Source organism: Podarcis muralis, chromosome 2, assembly GCF_964188315.1.
Source record: "Podarcis muralis chromosome 2, rPodMur119.hap1.1, whole genome shotgun sequence".
In the NCBI taxonomy this organism is placed as follows: domain Eukaryota; kingdom Metazoa; phylum Chordata; class Lepidosauria; order Squamata; family Lacertidae; genus Podarcis; species Podarcis muralis.
In genome coordinates, this window is record NC_135656.1 from 28,653,052 (window position 1) to 28,669,683 (window position 16,632).

The 16,632-nt window shown below is 46.9% G+C and overlaps 1 protein-coding gene across 13 annotated transcripts in view; it reads left to right on the forward strand.

The window, feature by feature from the left end:
* BAHCC1 (BAH domain and coiled-coil containing 1) overlaps positions 1-16,632 on the forward strand; it is a 160,237-nt gene that overhangs the window by 103,388 nt on the left and 40,217 nt on the right. For 11 of the 13 annotated variants that reach the window (XR_003704530.2, XM_077924065.1, XM_028714279.2 and 8 more), the window contains 2 exons: positions 11,717-11,896; positions 16,269-16,391. Coding sequence is in view for 12 of the 13 variants with exons in the window: in XM_077924065.1 (XP_077780191.1) it covers positions 11,717-11,896; positions 16,269-16,391 (303 nt within the window). In the remaining variant the exon portion in view is untranslated. The remainder of the gene's footprint in view (positions 1-11,716; positions 11,897-16,268; positions 16,392-16,632) is intronic. The other 2 variants (XM_028714307.2, XM_077924067.1) reach the window with 1 other exon arrangement.

Consider the following 16,632-nt stretch of genomic DNA (forward strand, 5'->3'; position numbering starts at 1 on the left):
TGGTTATTGAAATCTAGCTGGACAATTATAGTTCTTAGCATTTATATAGCGCTTTTGACTGTGGAAGGCTCTCGGGAACCTGCCATTTTTCATCTGTGTTTTTCGGTCTTCATTGCATTCTGAGCCTCCAACTTTGGCAAAGGAAGTACATAGGGGCGCCATTTCTTTTTCAAGTTAAATATATCAACCAACTATCCCTCCCTCCCTCCTGGTGTTTGATTAGGTGAGAGACATATGAGGTGCGCTGGATTTGTGTATCTATATCCATAGATCTATATCCAGCTGCATGCGCACAAATGCATTTGCAGCACAAAAATGTAGTTTTTTCTCGATCTGGAATCCATTATGCAGCCATCTCCAACATGTTGCTTCCAAACGAGATTGATTCCAGATCCTGCCATCCACAAAGGTGGGTGTGGTTACTTGATACAATTTTGAAAACCCTCCCCTTGATTAGGTTAGCTATTCTTTTCCCTCCCTGCATGTGCCCCAGGTGAGTGAAGAAGGAAGGGGTGATTGCAATCTTTAGTATACACTCACCAAACAGCATCACTGGCTACATCCATTTTCATCTGTTTTCAAATGGACACAATGCAGGGAAATGCAGAATCAATGTGCAATGAGCTATTATTTTCAGAATGAAAGCAGTTTCTCAAATAGCGCTTTTCAGGGGCAAAAAAATATGCAATAGATCTTGATTGTGTGTAGACTGTAAAAACAAAACAAAAACCAGGTATTCACTTTCCATTGATTCAAGTATAAAGTATTGTGCGTATGTATCCTATGTATTTGTGTGTGCATATAAGTATATGTTGTGTACTGTGAAGTATATTTTTATGGATGAACTGCTGCTTTGTCTGAAATAATCAATTGCATTTATCCATGGAGGGCATAAATGCTCAGTTTTTAATGTCGCCTTCTGCTAAAATGGTTGTTCTGTAACTTAAAAGCTGGGACCAGTGAAAGATCTACATTATCTATTACCCATTTTCATTTGGCAGTACCTTTGCCAAGTGTTGTTAAAAGGAAAGTGAACAAGGAGTTGTCAGCTCAAACTATGAGAGTGTGAGCCCAACTCTCTTGGGGCGGGAGGGGTAGGAGTTTGTTGCTGGTTCAATTATTCTAGGTTCTAGAATAAATTCCAGCAAACCTTCCCCCCCGCCCCTCGAACTCACAAACTTATTGAGTGTGCGAGCCACAGATGTCTGAGATTCTAGCATGGCTAGGCTGGGGCGGTGGCGGATAGGTGGGTGGGGAGAGAGATGTCCCACCACTGCTTTTAAACTCTAAAATTGCTTTACAATTCAGAACAATGAGGAAGCTGCACATCGAATCAAGGAGACCCACAGAAAACAGGAGATGTGGGCTGGCTGAGTCACAGAAGGCTTGTCAGGTAGAGAAATGAGAGGCTAAGACGGATGGGTTTGGAGCTGTGCATTGCCGTGCAGCAACAGGGCAGGGATGAATGGGTGCTGTTTGCCTCAACAATGGCAATCAAGGCAGCTGCCTTTGTAAGCCAGGGCAGCTCTACGGAGAATGTGTGCGTCATGCGCTGTTTGAATTGATGCTTCCAGGGCTGATAGAGTTGCCTCAGTAACATGGGGTAAGTGGGGACAACCTGGGCTTATCCCATTCCCCGGTTTCCGCCCCATTCACTTAATGATCTGGCCGCAGCAGTGGGGTCCCTTCCCTGAAGCCAAAATAAAGCTGGCAAATGAGAGTTTCAAAATAAAAAAACACCATGGAGCAATGATGTCTTGAAATATGGACTTAAAATGTGGTTGGAGGTTATTTTTGGCAGTAGAGGGGACGTTTGGGATGATCTGGAGAAAGGGGTATTGCCTCGAAGAGCGAGGGGCAGCTGCAGTATCCATCAGCTCTCAGTGGCCAGTTAGATAACTTCATCCAAGCCTCAGTCCAAATTAGCCTCTGCCCTTTGGCACGCACCGCAGAAGCTGAGCTGTTTGGAGAGGAAAGAGTTTGGAGCTCAGAGCCCAGGACATCCCAAATATCACATACATTCTCGCAGAAAAGTCATGCAAGCCTCCCAACTCTCATCTAGCCTGTTGTCGTCTCTCACCAACCTCCATGCTCTTTTTCACGCTGGAAATAAGATGGCAGGCGGGCTGTGGATGGACTGAGGGGCACCAGCCAAAGCATGTGCGGGGCAAGGAGTGCATGGCTTTGGGGCAGAAAGGGGCGTTGCGGATTCATGCCATGGGAAGACTAGGAGCCCTGGGCTTCTCTTGCGGGTGGGGGGCGCCTAGTGACACCTGGAAGGTTTTAAGTGGGAAATAACAGCCACCTTTTGGGTCAGAGTTGAAGGGCATTAGTGTAGCTATGAGTGATGGGAAAGGAGCCCAGCCCCAAGGGAGCAGCAACTGATAGCTCAGACTGAGTACTGTAAAGCCTTGGAATAAGGGATGCTGTAGCCCTGGCTCGGTATCCTATTAGTGTCCAGTCTGGAGCTGATTGCTTTGTTTAAATATGATTCACTGGTGGCTCCACTGATTCACATCAGGAGATCCTTAGGTGCAGCTAGCAGAATGTATCCATTACAAAGCAGCTGAACAGGCTTGGCACCGGGCTCGATGAGCCCTTCAGTCAGACTTTTCAGAACATTATTATCTAGCTCCAAGGAAAACCTCCCTCCTTTGGCCTAGCTTACAGAGCAGGGCTTGTTGCCTCAAACACCTTGTATTTAGGGAGAGGCGGTGTTGCTCCCTTGGCACAAGTGAAATTAAGCACACCACTGCTTCCAAACAATGCCTCCCCTAGCTGGCACATTTTTCCACTGGGCTGGCCACAGCTTGGCCAGAGGACAGGTGCTGTTCTTGGTGCCTTTCTGCTGGCTGTACACTTTTTTTTCCGTGCACTTTTCTTGAGTCGTAATGCCTAGAATCTGCAGGATCACAAACCTTGCAACAGTTTGTCCCTGCCCTGGACCAGAAACCACCAACATACCTCTCTGTGAACTCTAATTCCCTAAGGTAATTGGATTGAGCACCTTCTTCCAGCCCTTGCAAGTTGAAATCAGGCATCCGTGTTGGAGTTCCTGATCCTTCCGAATGAAGACTGGACTTCCTCATCCACAGTTGCCCAGAGTACCACATGCCCATAACTACTTTTCAGCAGCGCATCATCTGCCCCTGTTGTGTGTTGTGAGGCCCGCCCTGGAGATTGGCACAACAGTTAAGGAGATCCCTATTCAGAAAAGGAGATGAAGAGAGTGGCTGCTTGTCCCACAGTTTTGGGGTTCTGAAAGTTGGCTTTCGGCTAAGCTGTTGTTGATTGCTGTTTTATATGAACATTATTTTTTTTTTTGTCCTGGTCTGCTTCTGCATGCAAAGTGCCTGTGTTTGACCAGGTCCTGTGCTTTGCTCTTATTTTAGTGTCGGGGCTCAGCTCTGGCGTACAGGAAGCAAATATGAGAGTGAGTCCAGTGGGTGGTTTGGGAACAATAGGTACTGCAACATTCTGAAGCAAATGAGTAAACCTGATTTGTAGTCTGGATGAGACACCACTGTAAGCCTCATTTAGGGCACACATAAATAAATTATAAGAACATCAGAAAAGCCTTGCAAGATCAGACCAAAGGCCCACCTAGTCAGCCCACAGTGGCTCGCAAGCAGGTTTTGTGTGCAATAGCACTTTCCCCATCTTGTTTTCCCCATGCTGCTTCTGGCAGTAGAGACAGAACATAGCAATTGTGGCTAGTAGCCTCTGACAGACTTAACCCTCCATGAATTTGTCTAATCCTCTTATGAACCTCCAAGCTGGTAACCATCACATACAGTAAATAACTAAAGGAAGGAATGAGTGCCACTGAATTTGTGCAAAATGGTTTTTCCTCTTCATTTAAAAAAAAAGAGAAAACAACCAATAGCCATACATCTGTGGTTGGAGTTGCAAACAGGCTGAAAGACTCAAGACTTCTTCCTTTAGAAACCTGAACACTTTCCCTTTCCTTGTCTCCTTACTCTGACATCATGAATGAATTTATGGTAATTCTTGCCCAGTGGTGAAAGGGGGAAAGTCCCCCCCCCCCAGTGTTGTTTTTAAGGTGGAAATTCCTGTTTCCTGCAACTCATTTGAAGGGTTGGGGAACCGGCATAGCCTCGTTTTTTCCACAGACAGTGGTGGATGGCGTTCCTCCTGGTCATAATGGTTTGCTTGCTAAGATATTTGGATTCTGCTTCTATGAGGATTTTATAAGGATTCAGATTATTATTTTTCCTGGTTTCCAGTGGCCAGAGAGAAGTAAAATCCCCTGTAGAGCTCTGGTTTACTGACTAAAACCACAAAGAGTTTGAATCAATGGAAAAACATGGGGAGCAGTTGCTTTCTCAGCCTTTGTTGTGTTACTCAATGGATATTCCTTTCCTAGACCTGCTTTTGCCTCCTGCGTCCACATCTTGTAATGATGTAAAGCAAACTGAATTTCAAGAATTTAGTGGGATTGGACCTGGAATTCCCTTTTATACAGGCAAACTTTACAGTCAACAATGGCTTTGAGGAGACGGATGCTGTGCTTCTTAAAGCATTGAATTACAAAAGCAGGGTAGGGTGGGAGTTGGGGGCAACTGAGCCTCAGTGGGCCCAGCAAACGAGATCCACCCCACCTTCCTTGAAACTTTGGAAACTTCCATGCTGAAAAAAGCAACCTGATCTGCAGAAATCATCTGGCGTTATCACTTGCTAATCCTTGCAGATCCCTAAGATGTTGCTAAAGGCACAGGTGCAGCGCCCAGTAAAATAGTTGGAAACCCTTCTTCGCCAGCCATGTTGCCACCAGACCCCAAGAGAGCCTTTTGAAATTCAATTTGAAAGGCAAATTTATCACAGCAACTAACTACAGCAAGCCCACAGCTTACGCACATTTAACTTGTGCTCATTCGGCTTGGCAATTATATTGGGGGCGGGGAGAGAAAGGGGCAACCGTCTGGGGGGGGGGGGAGACTTTGGCAATCCCACCTGCCATTGAACCCAATGTGTTTTCACCTTACACAAGTTTTAGGTGCGGATCCCCAGAACCTAAACCCTGTATAAGTTGCGGGTTTACTGCATGCACCAACAAGCTGTGAATTGCTGGTCATGTGAATTAATACAGCAGGAAAACAAGGGGACAGCACCAAAACTACAGGTGTGGAAAGGAAGGAGGTGGAGACTCAAAATGATTTAATATAAAAAAAACCCCAATAGGTTTAGGATGATACTTTTATCATGTATGAAATAATATATCTTGTCGGCCTCCTTCCTTAGGGTCATTCCGTCCCAGAAGCGAACATCTCCATTCAGTTATGTGTTTCCCCCCTTTCCTTTCCTCTCAATTATTGTATTTTTGGCTCGAAATGACTGGGAGGAGGGAGTTGCCCAGAGATGCGTTTCCAGTTCATGGGATCCAGGGGCTCCAAGCGTAGCGCGAGAGGTTTGGCTAAGGATTTGGCTGTTTGAGGAGTGGGTGGGAAACTGGAGAGGAGCTGATCAGCTGCAGAGTCAGGGGAGCAGACACTGCCAGCAGCTTGTGACTCACAGGCTGGGAAACGCTGGCAGGCGTGAGAGAGCTGAGGCGGGGGGGCTTCGTTCTCAGGGAGACGCAAGCCAAGGCGCCGCACCACGGCTTCTCAGATAGGCTCGGCCTAGAAACGGGAACCGCCTCCCTCCCCATGCCAGGACCAACTGCTCCTCTCCTCCTTTCCTATTTATCTGGTCTCCTTGGCAGCTCGGCCTGAGAGGGCAACTCTTTTGCCCTGAAACGGCTTCAGAATCCGTGGGGGCTTGGATACACGGCGGGGGTGGGGAAGTTTATTTTCTGCAATGCATCCTGGGTTTGTCTTAGGCCTGGCAGTACTGCCCATACTCCACACACAGCTGTGGAAAAGCGGGATGGGAGAGGACAGGGAGAAGTACCGTAGCAACCACAGCTGCCGGAAATGGCACCGATTCAGCGGGATGGGGAACCGTGGGACGCAGAATGCTGTGTGGTCTGAGGCTGTGCTGCCAAATGGGTGGAGGTGCTAGGAATGCATGGCCACCGGCTTCCTGATTTGAAATTGTAGCAGCAGATAAGGTTGCTTGTTGAAGGGGGGAGCTGTAGAGCACAACACTCCAGAGCCAGGCTAATGGTGGTGCGGGCCTTGCTTTTTAATTGTCAGCTGTTTATTACACAGTGGTACCTCGGGTTAAGGGACATGGGTGGCGCTGTGGGTTAAACCACAGAGCCTAGGACTTGCTGATCAGAAGGTCGGCGGTTTGAATCCCCGCAACGGGGTGAGCTCCTGTTGCTCGGTCCCTGCTCCTGCCAACCTAGCAGTTCGAAAGCACGTCAAAGTGCAAGTAGATAAATAGGTACCGCTCCAGCGGGAAGGTAAACGGCATTTCCGTGCGCTGCTCTGGTTCTCCAGAAGTGGCCTAGTCATGCTGGCCACATGACCCAGAAGCTGTACGCCGACTCCCTTGGCCAATAAAGTGAGATGAGCGCCGCAACCCCAGAGTCGGCCACAACTGGACCTAATGGTCAGGGGTCCCTTTACCTTTACCTTTTACCTCAGGTTAAGTACTTAATTCGTTCCGGAGGCCCGTTCTTAACCTGAAACTGTTCTTAACCTAAAGCACCACTTTAGCTAATGAGGCCTCCTGCTGCTGCCGCGCCGCCACAGCACAATTTCTGTTCTCAACCTGAAGCAAAGTTCTTAACCCAAGGTACTATTTCTGCGTTAGCGGAGTCTGTAACCTGAAGCGTATGTAACCCGAGGTACCACTGTAATGCTAGGTGTGTGACGGGACAACGGGGGGGGGGGGAGGAATTTGGCCAGGGGCTTCTACAAGCAGGCTACTTGTACGCCGATCAGCAGTTTTGCCTGTAGCCCATGTAAAGTGGGTTTGGGCATGTGCACATGTGCTCATTGGCCTCAACCACTCTTCTGAGTTCCAAGATTGAGAGAGGTAATTAAACCTGGTACTGATTTCTTGATTTAAGGATTGTTCTAGCGGTACTTCTGTGCTAGCTGTTCACTCTGGAATAACCACATCTTGTTCACTTGCTTTTACAGAGAATCTATATTATAATGTCACCAAATCATTGCCCTCGTGTTTTCTGCCGCTTTCAGACTCTAGAAAAATAATAATCACATTTTGGGGAAAGAGCACTCGCTTAAGGTGTAGATTGTGTTAGCAATACGTTTCCTGTTTTTTGTTTGTAAAAAGTGTGGTTTTAATGTGTGTTTGTTATTTAAATATTTATAATATGCACTTCCTTGTGTCAAGGTGGTTGGTAACATACAAAATGCAATAAAACCAGACTATGAATGCCCATAAAACATAAATACAGTGGTACCTTGGGTTACATACGCTTCAGGTTACAGACTCCGCTAACGCAGAAATAGTACCTTGGGTTAAGAACTTTGCTTCAGGATGAGAACAGAAATTGTGATCCGGAGGCGCAGCAGCAGCAGGAGGCCCCATTAGCTAAAGTGGTGCTTCAGGTTAAGAACAGTTTCAGGTTAAGAACGGACCTCCGGAACGAATTAAGTACTTAACCCAAGGTACCACTGTATAAAGACATCAGTAAGTACTGGTTAGCTAAGAAGTGACACTCATGTTTTAAGGGCCAGCCTAAATAGTATAGTTTTCAGAAGACATCTGAAAGGCAGGGATAGTTCCTGCCAAACGTCTACTGGCAGGCAGTTCCACAGGGCAGAGCTTGCTGCAATGAAGGTTGGGCCGTTATAATAAAGGCAAACCAAACCTCAGGGATGTGGAGAAACATGAGCAGTGTCACATCAAGAGAGTGAGATTCAAGTAGTGAGTCCCATCAGCAGAAGCCCACACAAGGACTTCGGTTTGGACAATTCCAAGAACAGTTGCAGCTGGCGTACTAGCCAGAGCTTATAAAAAACAAACACTCCTGGCCACAGAGGTCTCTTTGGCCTCTACTGATAGAGGTGGATCAGAGAGAACTCTAGATGCCGTACATGATTCTTCCAACCCTATCCAGAACAGGCAACTAACCTAGCTCACAGACCTGGGAACCACCTGCCCTCAAGGCCATTTGACAGTGATATCAGGCAGATGAACCTATTGCCATGCACCTTCATTGGCACACCCTCACTATTACCTTTCCTGTCAGATTAAATACTGTAACTGGTTTTAAACCTAAGACAAAATCATGTGTTCAGAATCTTCCCTTCTCCACCTGCATCGCTGTGTCACACCTTCTAGGATGCATACACACAGGAAAAACTATGCTGCCTCTAAAAGTCTAGAAAATCAATCACAATTCTGATTGTTAAGTTACTGCAGGATGACAATAGGAGCTACCAGCCAAACTAGAGAGACAAACTGGGCACACCCCTATGATGCCAAATTTCCTTTCTCAACTGTGGTTTGATGAACTCTTGCATTCCCAGGGGGGAGCCTTCAGATCTCCACTGGGTATCTCAGACAAATATACAAAGATGTTGGTGGGAAGAAATGACGGGCATTAAAATTAAGATAAGAAAGTAGTATCCTGATCAGCCCTCAGTCATCTAATGTTATTTAATGCTCAGCATAGCAATAGTAAGGCACAAAATGGGAGATCAGTGTTTTAATTCAGCTAGGATAGCCCTTTAGTGGTGATTCCAAGGACTGGGGTGAGGATCTGTTTTTGCTTACACAATCACTGGCGTACTGTGATGCTCCAGCATGGAATTGCGGGGGACAGGGACACAAGTGAGCTGCGTTTCCTCTTCTGGGGTTCCTTTATGACATTTGAGGCCGAGCCTGAATATTAGGGAGATATGTAACTCCTGCTAGAAAGAGAAGTGCTTCTCGCTAGTATTTCCTTTCCCATCCTCCTTGCTGCCCGAACTCTTGTGTCTTCCCACGTTCTGGGCAATTATATACCGTATTTTTTGCTCTATAAGACTCACTTTTCCCTCCCAAAAAGTAAGGGGAAATGTGTGTGCGTCTTATGGAGCAAATGCAGGCTGCACAGCTATCCCAGAAGCCAGAACAGCAAGAGGGATTGCTGCTTTCACTGCGCAGCGATCCCTCTTGCTTTTCTGGCTTCTGAGATTCAGAATATTTTTTTTCTTGTTTTCCTCCTCCAAAAACTAGGTGCGTATTGTGGTCTGGTGCGTCTTATAGAGCAAAAAATACGGTATCTGCTGACCTTACAAAGCCCTCTCTACTTACTGACTGCATCACCCAGCTGAGCCCTCTAAAAAAACCCACACAACGCCACCTGGAAGAAATAAGAGTTCAATAGTACAGCTTTTAGATATTCGGGGTGCGGTGTGGGGTGTTGGTATGCACAAAACAACAAAAAACAGCTCTGCCGCTCCCATTCTTTTCCAATACAGTATTTTAAAATTAGGTGTCACTTAATTATTTTTTTGTCAAACTCAACAGGAGTTTAGGGATCTTATGGGGCTTGGGCATCCCTTAAGGAAGGAAGTCTGTGGCCCTGTTGGGCAGTTCTGGATCAGGTCTGAGACTCAGAAACTCCCCAGGGATCTCCTTAGTGCTCATAGGTTTGTGCTTAGCCTATGGGAGAGCCTAAAGTGATAGGCTTTTAAAGCTCCATACTGGGCTGGCTCTCTCACACCGCCACCGCCTACTCTGATCTGACCTAGTCTCTTCACAATGTCATGTCCAGAAAGGGACTTCCCTAGCTAGTGATCAGGCTCCCACCCCCACCCCAGCTGTGGGGAGAACTGCCTTGGCCCTGCCCTTGTAACCACTTCCCCACACTCATCGCTGAGGCATCCCAGTGGGATTAGCCAGGGAGCGTGGGCTGGCTTAAAGAGAGGAGTACTTCCTGCTTTTTGGCTGGATGCCTCACCAGGCACTCGCCCACGTCAAATACCTAGGGGTAATGACTAAAAGGTCTAGGACCGTTGCCCATAGATAGAGCACAGCACTATTTGCAGGCCTGGCCGAGTGAGCTGCCATCTTTTCTGGTAAGCTTTCCCCTTCACCTTAAGCAACTGTTTCACAGGCAGAAATTTGGTGTGATGAATTTTCCCATGATGAATTTGAAACCCTGCCAGAACACACACACACACACACACAGAGAGAGAGAGAGAGAGAGAGAGAGAGATTTTAGTATCTGTAGAGCTGGATAAGCCATTGCAGTGAGTGCCTTGGAAGCGAGAAAAGCAAAGTAGGGGAACAAGCTTACAAACATTCTGCATTGAGGAGTTTTCCATTGTTAGTTCAAGTCTTTTGCCCTAGCAGGGCCTGGAGCAGTAGCCACCCCTGAAAAAGCCAACCACCTTCAAGAGGTGCTGTTACACCTGTATAGCTGTCCTGCCATCTCACGGGCAAATACAGCCATGATCAGTAAATACAAGGAGTCCCAAGTGTCAGCCATGGATTAATAGTATTTCCTAAATAAACTGTTCTAGAGTTAGTTCTGGCAAGAAATCACAGGCTGGCCTGTGCAGTAACACTGTGCATTGTCTAGGTAAGCGAGTAATGTAATGCAGGTTTACATGAAATCATCTGCTCCCTCCCATGAACTGTGTTCTCTTCACTGAGCAGGCTATTAAATCTCATAGAGCTCCCACGTCACACAGCTCCCATGGGTATGGACTGGTGCACAAGTCGAGCTCCACTACCCTCAGGTGCTTAGCTGATGTGACAATAGCTGCATTTAAGTGGGAAGTGGGTTCAGGATGTGTCTCCACAGGTATTGCAAAATGAGACGGGGTCCTCTTTCCAGTGGTTTGGAGACCCAGTTGCAAGGAACTTGATTGCCAGAGAGTCATTGACTCAAAATGTAGGACTGCGTTGTTTCACAGGAACTGTGAGCATGTTTGCACTCTATACAGTAAGCAATTTTTGAATACTTCTTTCTGGAGAACTTGCATCCATCCGGTTCATTTCCCTATGGTTAATTCTCCCTTCCTGGAGTCATTCGGGACATGAAAATGGAGGTGCTCAATATGTTGCGTCTGGGTTGTTTTCCTTTGCTCGTTCTGCAGGGCTGGTACATTTGCGTAGAAGCTGCTAGTGTTGAGCTGACGTATGAGTGCTGACAAGGTCACGGGCTTGTATATTAAAGGGTTCCGTATATGTGCCAGCTACTACCCAGGTTTCAAGGCCTAGTGACACATTTACCCACAGTCATTTGTTTCCTGATAAGCTTGTAGATGCACAACTATTAGTCGCAATGGATGCTCCCAGCCTTTCCTTGCTTGTATGCATCTAGGTACCATGCTCAGGAGATGCATCCAGTTTATGATTCTCAGAAGTCTTTGATGGGGATTCACATTAATACCAACTCCTTCCTTGGAGTAGACAGCAGGCAGATGATATTTGCCCACCAAAGCTTGCCAGATTGAGTGGGAAACTGTGTTTTTGCATCCAGGCACTGCGTGTAAAAGCACGTAGGTGGGCCTTCACATCTGCTGGAAGTGTTTTCTTTCCTCCTCAAGCCCGGTTCCAGGGACAAACATTTCAATCAACTAGGATTTTTATTCGATTATGATGAGCTAGGTCTTTAAGCAAAAATATGTATGGTGCTATTGCATAAATGTTGCTTTCAGATTAGTGCTTAGGTATTTTATTTGCAAAGTAGCGCACTGTACCATGAGCCTATGACAAATCGAGAACTCAATAATTGCTACTGTAGAAAGTTTGCTGATCTTCATGCTGGTCCATCCATATGCCGACACTCTTTCTTTTTCCTCCCTCTCCCTTCTCTCTTTTTGTGTGTGTGTGCATCTAGCAGGAAGTGGGTTGATGGGAAACTCACCTGCCTCATCTTTTATGGGCAGCTTCCTCAGCAGCAGCTTGGGTTCAGCAGCACCGCCACATCCCACAGGCCCGGCGTCATCCCCATCAGAACCGGCCTTCCGCGGCCCCCACTCCGGCACTTCCCAGATTTGGTTCTCACACTCCCATGAAGGTAAAGGGGTTTGATGGAATTACTCAACGCTGCCTTGGTGGAATATCCAGAAGCACATGGAAGAGGGGAGCAGTGCTTCTCAATAACTATAAATCTCTCAGTTCTGCCTGTATTCTATTTGTGCACAAATTAAAAGTTCAAATAATAAAGCCAAGAGAGCTGGAATTCTGTGCTTCGACTGCTCACATTCTGCTAACAGAATAAATTATGAAAACCAATACCTATATATAAATGTCCTTAATTCTTATATCAGTCCTGTCTCTCTATGTATATGGTATCTTCAAAAACGCAAGTTTTGTGATGGCAGAACAAGATGAATTGGTACAATGGCATCCATATTGTCACAACCACAAGGACTAGTAACATGACTTTGAAATAAAAAGAAAAGAAGAAGACCAGTATTTTTGTACCAGGCATCCATAGAATATTTTGTGCATGTCAAATTGCAGAAGATACATGACCTTGTTTAGGGAGATCCCAGCATTTGTGGAAGAGAATGGGCCTCATTAATATTGACTCGAGTTTAATTCCGTATCATTGCATGCCCCATTCTTAGGAAGGAGGGGGAATAAAGTGTCAGAAAGGAACATTCTAGCCCAGGGACCAGGCCTATCTGTTTGAGAGCCGGTGTGGTGTAGTGGTTAAGAGCGGTAGACTCGTAATCTGGTGAACCGGGTTTGCGTCTCCGCTCCTCCACATGCAGCTGCCGGGTGACCTTGGGCTAGTCACACTTCTCTGAAGTCTCTCAGCCCCACTCACCTGTGTTTGTTGTGGGGGGAGGAAGGGAAAGGAGAATGTTAGCCACCTTGAGACTCCTTCGGGTAGTGATAAAGCAGGATATCAAATCCAAACTCCTCCTCCTCTTTGTCTTCTTCTTCTTCTTCTTCTTCTTCTTCTTCTTCTTCTTCTTCTTCTTCTTTCTACTCACCATTGCTTGAAACTCTTGCTGCCTAGTTGTAACTCCCTAAATGAGAGTTGGGGAACCTGCCACCCCCTCAAGATGTTGCTGGACTCCAGCTCCCTTCATCCCCAGCCAACATGGTCATTGGTCAGGGATGATGGGAGCTACATTGAAACAACATCTGGTGGTCCAAAGGTCCCTCATCCCTTGTTTAAACTGTCCTGTCATGGAAGCCCAGAGGTGGGGCCTTCCCCTTGTATATATGCTGGCAGGGTGCTAGAGAGGAAGAGGGATAAGTAAGCAGGAGGGAACAATGGGGTTGTTTGCATTTTCTTCTCACTTGTGAGCTAACATTTTCCTTCTTTTAGCTGCAGGAATTCCCCTAACATTTCCCAACTGGCCCCCTACTCCCTTCTGGTTTTTTTTGTTTTAATTGAAAAAAGGAGGAGGAACTTGGAAAATACTTTTAAGAATGAACTTGCTGCAGTGGGGTTCCCAGCTTTGCTGCCCCTCACTTCCACCAAACCATCCCTTATCCTGGCCCCCAAATTCCCAGCCAATGCTCCCAGTCTCCCTCTCCAGTTATTCTGTCCTTCCAGCCTTATCTTGTGGGTGGAAGAAAAGGAAAAAAATGTCCCGTTTTTGTGTTTCATGTGTGACCCACAGCCCTCCCCTGGGGGGGGGGGGAGAGAAAACCTGTCTCCCCCGTTCCCCAGCCGCCTCTGCTCCCAAACCACAGGTCTTCCTTGAACCCCCTCCCTCCCTGCCTTGGTCCCATTCCTGGCCGCCCCAGCCGTGCTGCGATGCTCATCCCAACTCCAGCTACCCTAATTCTTCGCAGTGTGCTTTCTTCGCTTCTCCCTCTGTGTCTCCTGCGGTGACTCGCTCTCGCTGAGCCCTTCCCCCAACATCCTCCCCTCCCTGCGAGATGCAGAAAGTTCAAGTGTGAGCGGCAAGGTGCTGCTGGCACGGTGCCCTGGCAGCCAGCCCGACTGCTAGTTTGAACGGCTGCCAGCTGGCTTCCGGCATGCTGGGGCTGCTGGGAGGGGGGGTGGGTCGGGGTGCAGGCAATGCTCTCGGCATCATGCTGACGGGCGGCCTGTCCGGGTGTGTGTGTGTGTGTGTGGATGGGGGTGGGGCAGCGGGGCTGAAAGTGCTGGTGTGTGGCTGACTGGGGAGATTAACTTGGGCAGACAGACAGAGAGAGAGAGAGAGAGGAATAAAGAGAGATTTGGCTGCCTCTTCCTCCTAGAGAGGAGTCAAACAGACAATGGCGACGCTCAGACAAGGGTGCAGGTTAGGGTGGGAGCCGTTGGTGGCTTGGCCTGACACGCTGCACGTAGCGATTGCCACCGCTCAGATCCTAGCCCTGGGAAGCTGTGAGTCACCAGCGAAAGGAGCGTGGAAAAACTTTTCCTTGGGACTCTGCTGTGTACAGTGTCTGAGGAGATGTCTGTTGGGATTATTTGGGCTAGCTCTCATTATTATTAGTCATCTCTATAAATTGCAGGCATATATATATACACGTATATGTGCTCTTAGTAATGCAAAGTCTTTTCCATTCTAATTTTCAGGACGACATTCACATACCTATTAATATAGTTCAACATACTAAATAAAAAGAAAGAAAGAAAGTGAAATACTGTCTAGCTCAGTGTTTCCCAAAACTCTGGTCACCGGCAGTTTTTGAACTACAATTCCCATCATCCCTAACCACCAGCCCTGCTAGCTCGGGGTGATGGGAGTTGTAGTCCGGAAACAGCTGGAGACCGAAGTTTGGGAAAAGCTGGTCTAGCTGAATGCACGCATCTTATCCCCCCCCCCCCAAATTAATAAAGTACACGGCACTTTACTTTTTAAGTGGTACTTTTAGTTTTCTTCCCTCAGAGCAAACAAAAACTTTGTTCTTGTCTTCGCCAGTTTAATCCTACCAATATTAAACACCCATCTTTTTGGCCAATCCTTCAAATTGGTTTCCTTACTCTGAATTGTAGCAAGAGGCAGTTTCAGTTTCTGAAGTGCTTATAGTAGCAAGCATTCCTGTATTCTCCCCCAAATCTCTAGTTTGGTTTTAGTTTTCCCTTTCCCCCCCTAAATGCACATTGCTGTTCCATCTCACAATATTATTGAGATGTGTCACCCTTGATTGCTCTCATTTTACTAAGGAGGGAGCTGAGGTTAAGTTGCACAGAGTTGAGGTATTTATCCAAAGTCACTGCAGTTGAAGTCTCTGGAGGAGCCAGGAACTGGGCCCACGTCCCCCTGAGCGTTAACATCCAAAACCCAGAGCTAGCGTTCGTCAAGGCTGCAACAGGCAGTTCACCTTGGTGCCCATCGAAACGCTTGGCTCTCCCCTGCCTTCCCTCCCAAGTAAAATCCTTAGCTGCAGCATTTGACACCTTGACCCAGACACAGACTGGCAGGAAGCCAGGAGGATACAATCCTAGTAAAGGTTGTAAAGTCATTGACTGTGTTTATTTCATGCCTCTCTGGTAACTGCTGCACAGGAATGGATTCAGGTGCATATGGTAGCTCCAGGTTCTTTAAGATCTGGGCTATTCAAGTTAATAGTTGAAGAAGTTTCTAGCCTGCAGAGAGACCCCATCAGTGTGGGCCTGAGAGCATGTATTTTCAATCCCTTCAGCAGCTCCGCATTTGCCCCACACGGCATATTCACTTATTCATTGCCTGACCCCACCGTCACATTTCCTCCTCTGCCAATCCCATTTATCCATTCTCTCTATCGATTCTCAAAGCATTATTATTGTTATTGTTATTGTTATTATTTATTAATTTATTGGTAAAGCTGAAACCATGATGTGGAATAAATTATTGCAAATAAACATAGAGGTGCTTGATTTCCATAATTAGTCACCCTGGTGCAGAACTTGATTTATTTATTCCTACTGTATTTATTTAAGCACAGGAGCATGCCCCAGCCTTGTGAAGAGGCAAGCGGAGGTTTTTTGCCCCCCCCCCCCAACTGCACATAATTGTGGGACTAATATTCGAGATATCCGTGCTAAATTTTATGAAGAATCCAGTGATTCATCAGGATTTTCTTGTGCTCACGCTATAGGGTGTTTTTATTCCCCCAAACAGCCTTTGTTTCATGTGATTCCCCCTTCCCAAAGAGTCCCGTGGGAGCTTCTTCTGCCCAGCCTAGCACCAGAGGAGTTTTCTGCTGTGGTACCAACAATTTCGGACTACCTTTCTATTCACTTCTTGCTGTTTGAAAGCCAGATATTTCCCAACACTGAGCACTGGGTGTTTATTTGGACTGCCATAATAAAAATCTGTCTTAACAAATGTTTTGAATATCTTTCCCCACCCACCCACCACTGGCAGTCTACTTTTGACATTTATGGTACATAGAGACAGAACAGACTTAAAGGCCCAAGCCAGGGACTTGACTACACGACCGCTGTGTTGTGAAGCCAGCATTTCATTCCTCGCTGCCTCTTGTTTTAGCTCCAGGTTACCCGAGGTTCTCCGGGAGCTTAGCATCCACTTTTCTTCCCATGAGCCACTTGGATCACCATGGAAACAGCAACGTCCTGTATGGCCAGCACCGTTTCTATGAAAGCCAGAAAGGCAAGTGTTGAGTCATGGTTGGGATTGCGGGGAAACGTGCAGATACGCCCTTCTAAAGGGGTAGAAGAACCACTACGAAGTCCGGCGCCTTATCAAGGGCACAGATTTGGGAGGCAGTTGCACAGAGAGGGAAGGGAATAAGGAGTTGGTTTCTCTGAAGGGCATCTGAGGCCAATGCCACCATCCCAGCACAACATCTTTAGTCTCTGCCTTGCAAGTGGCACAATTCCTAAAAGAGCTA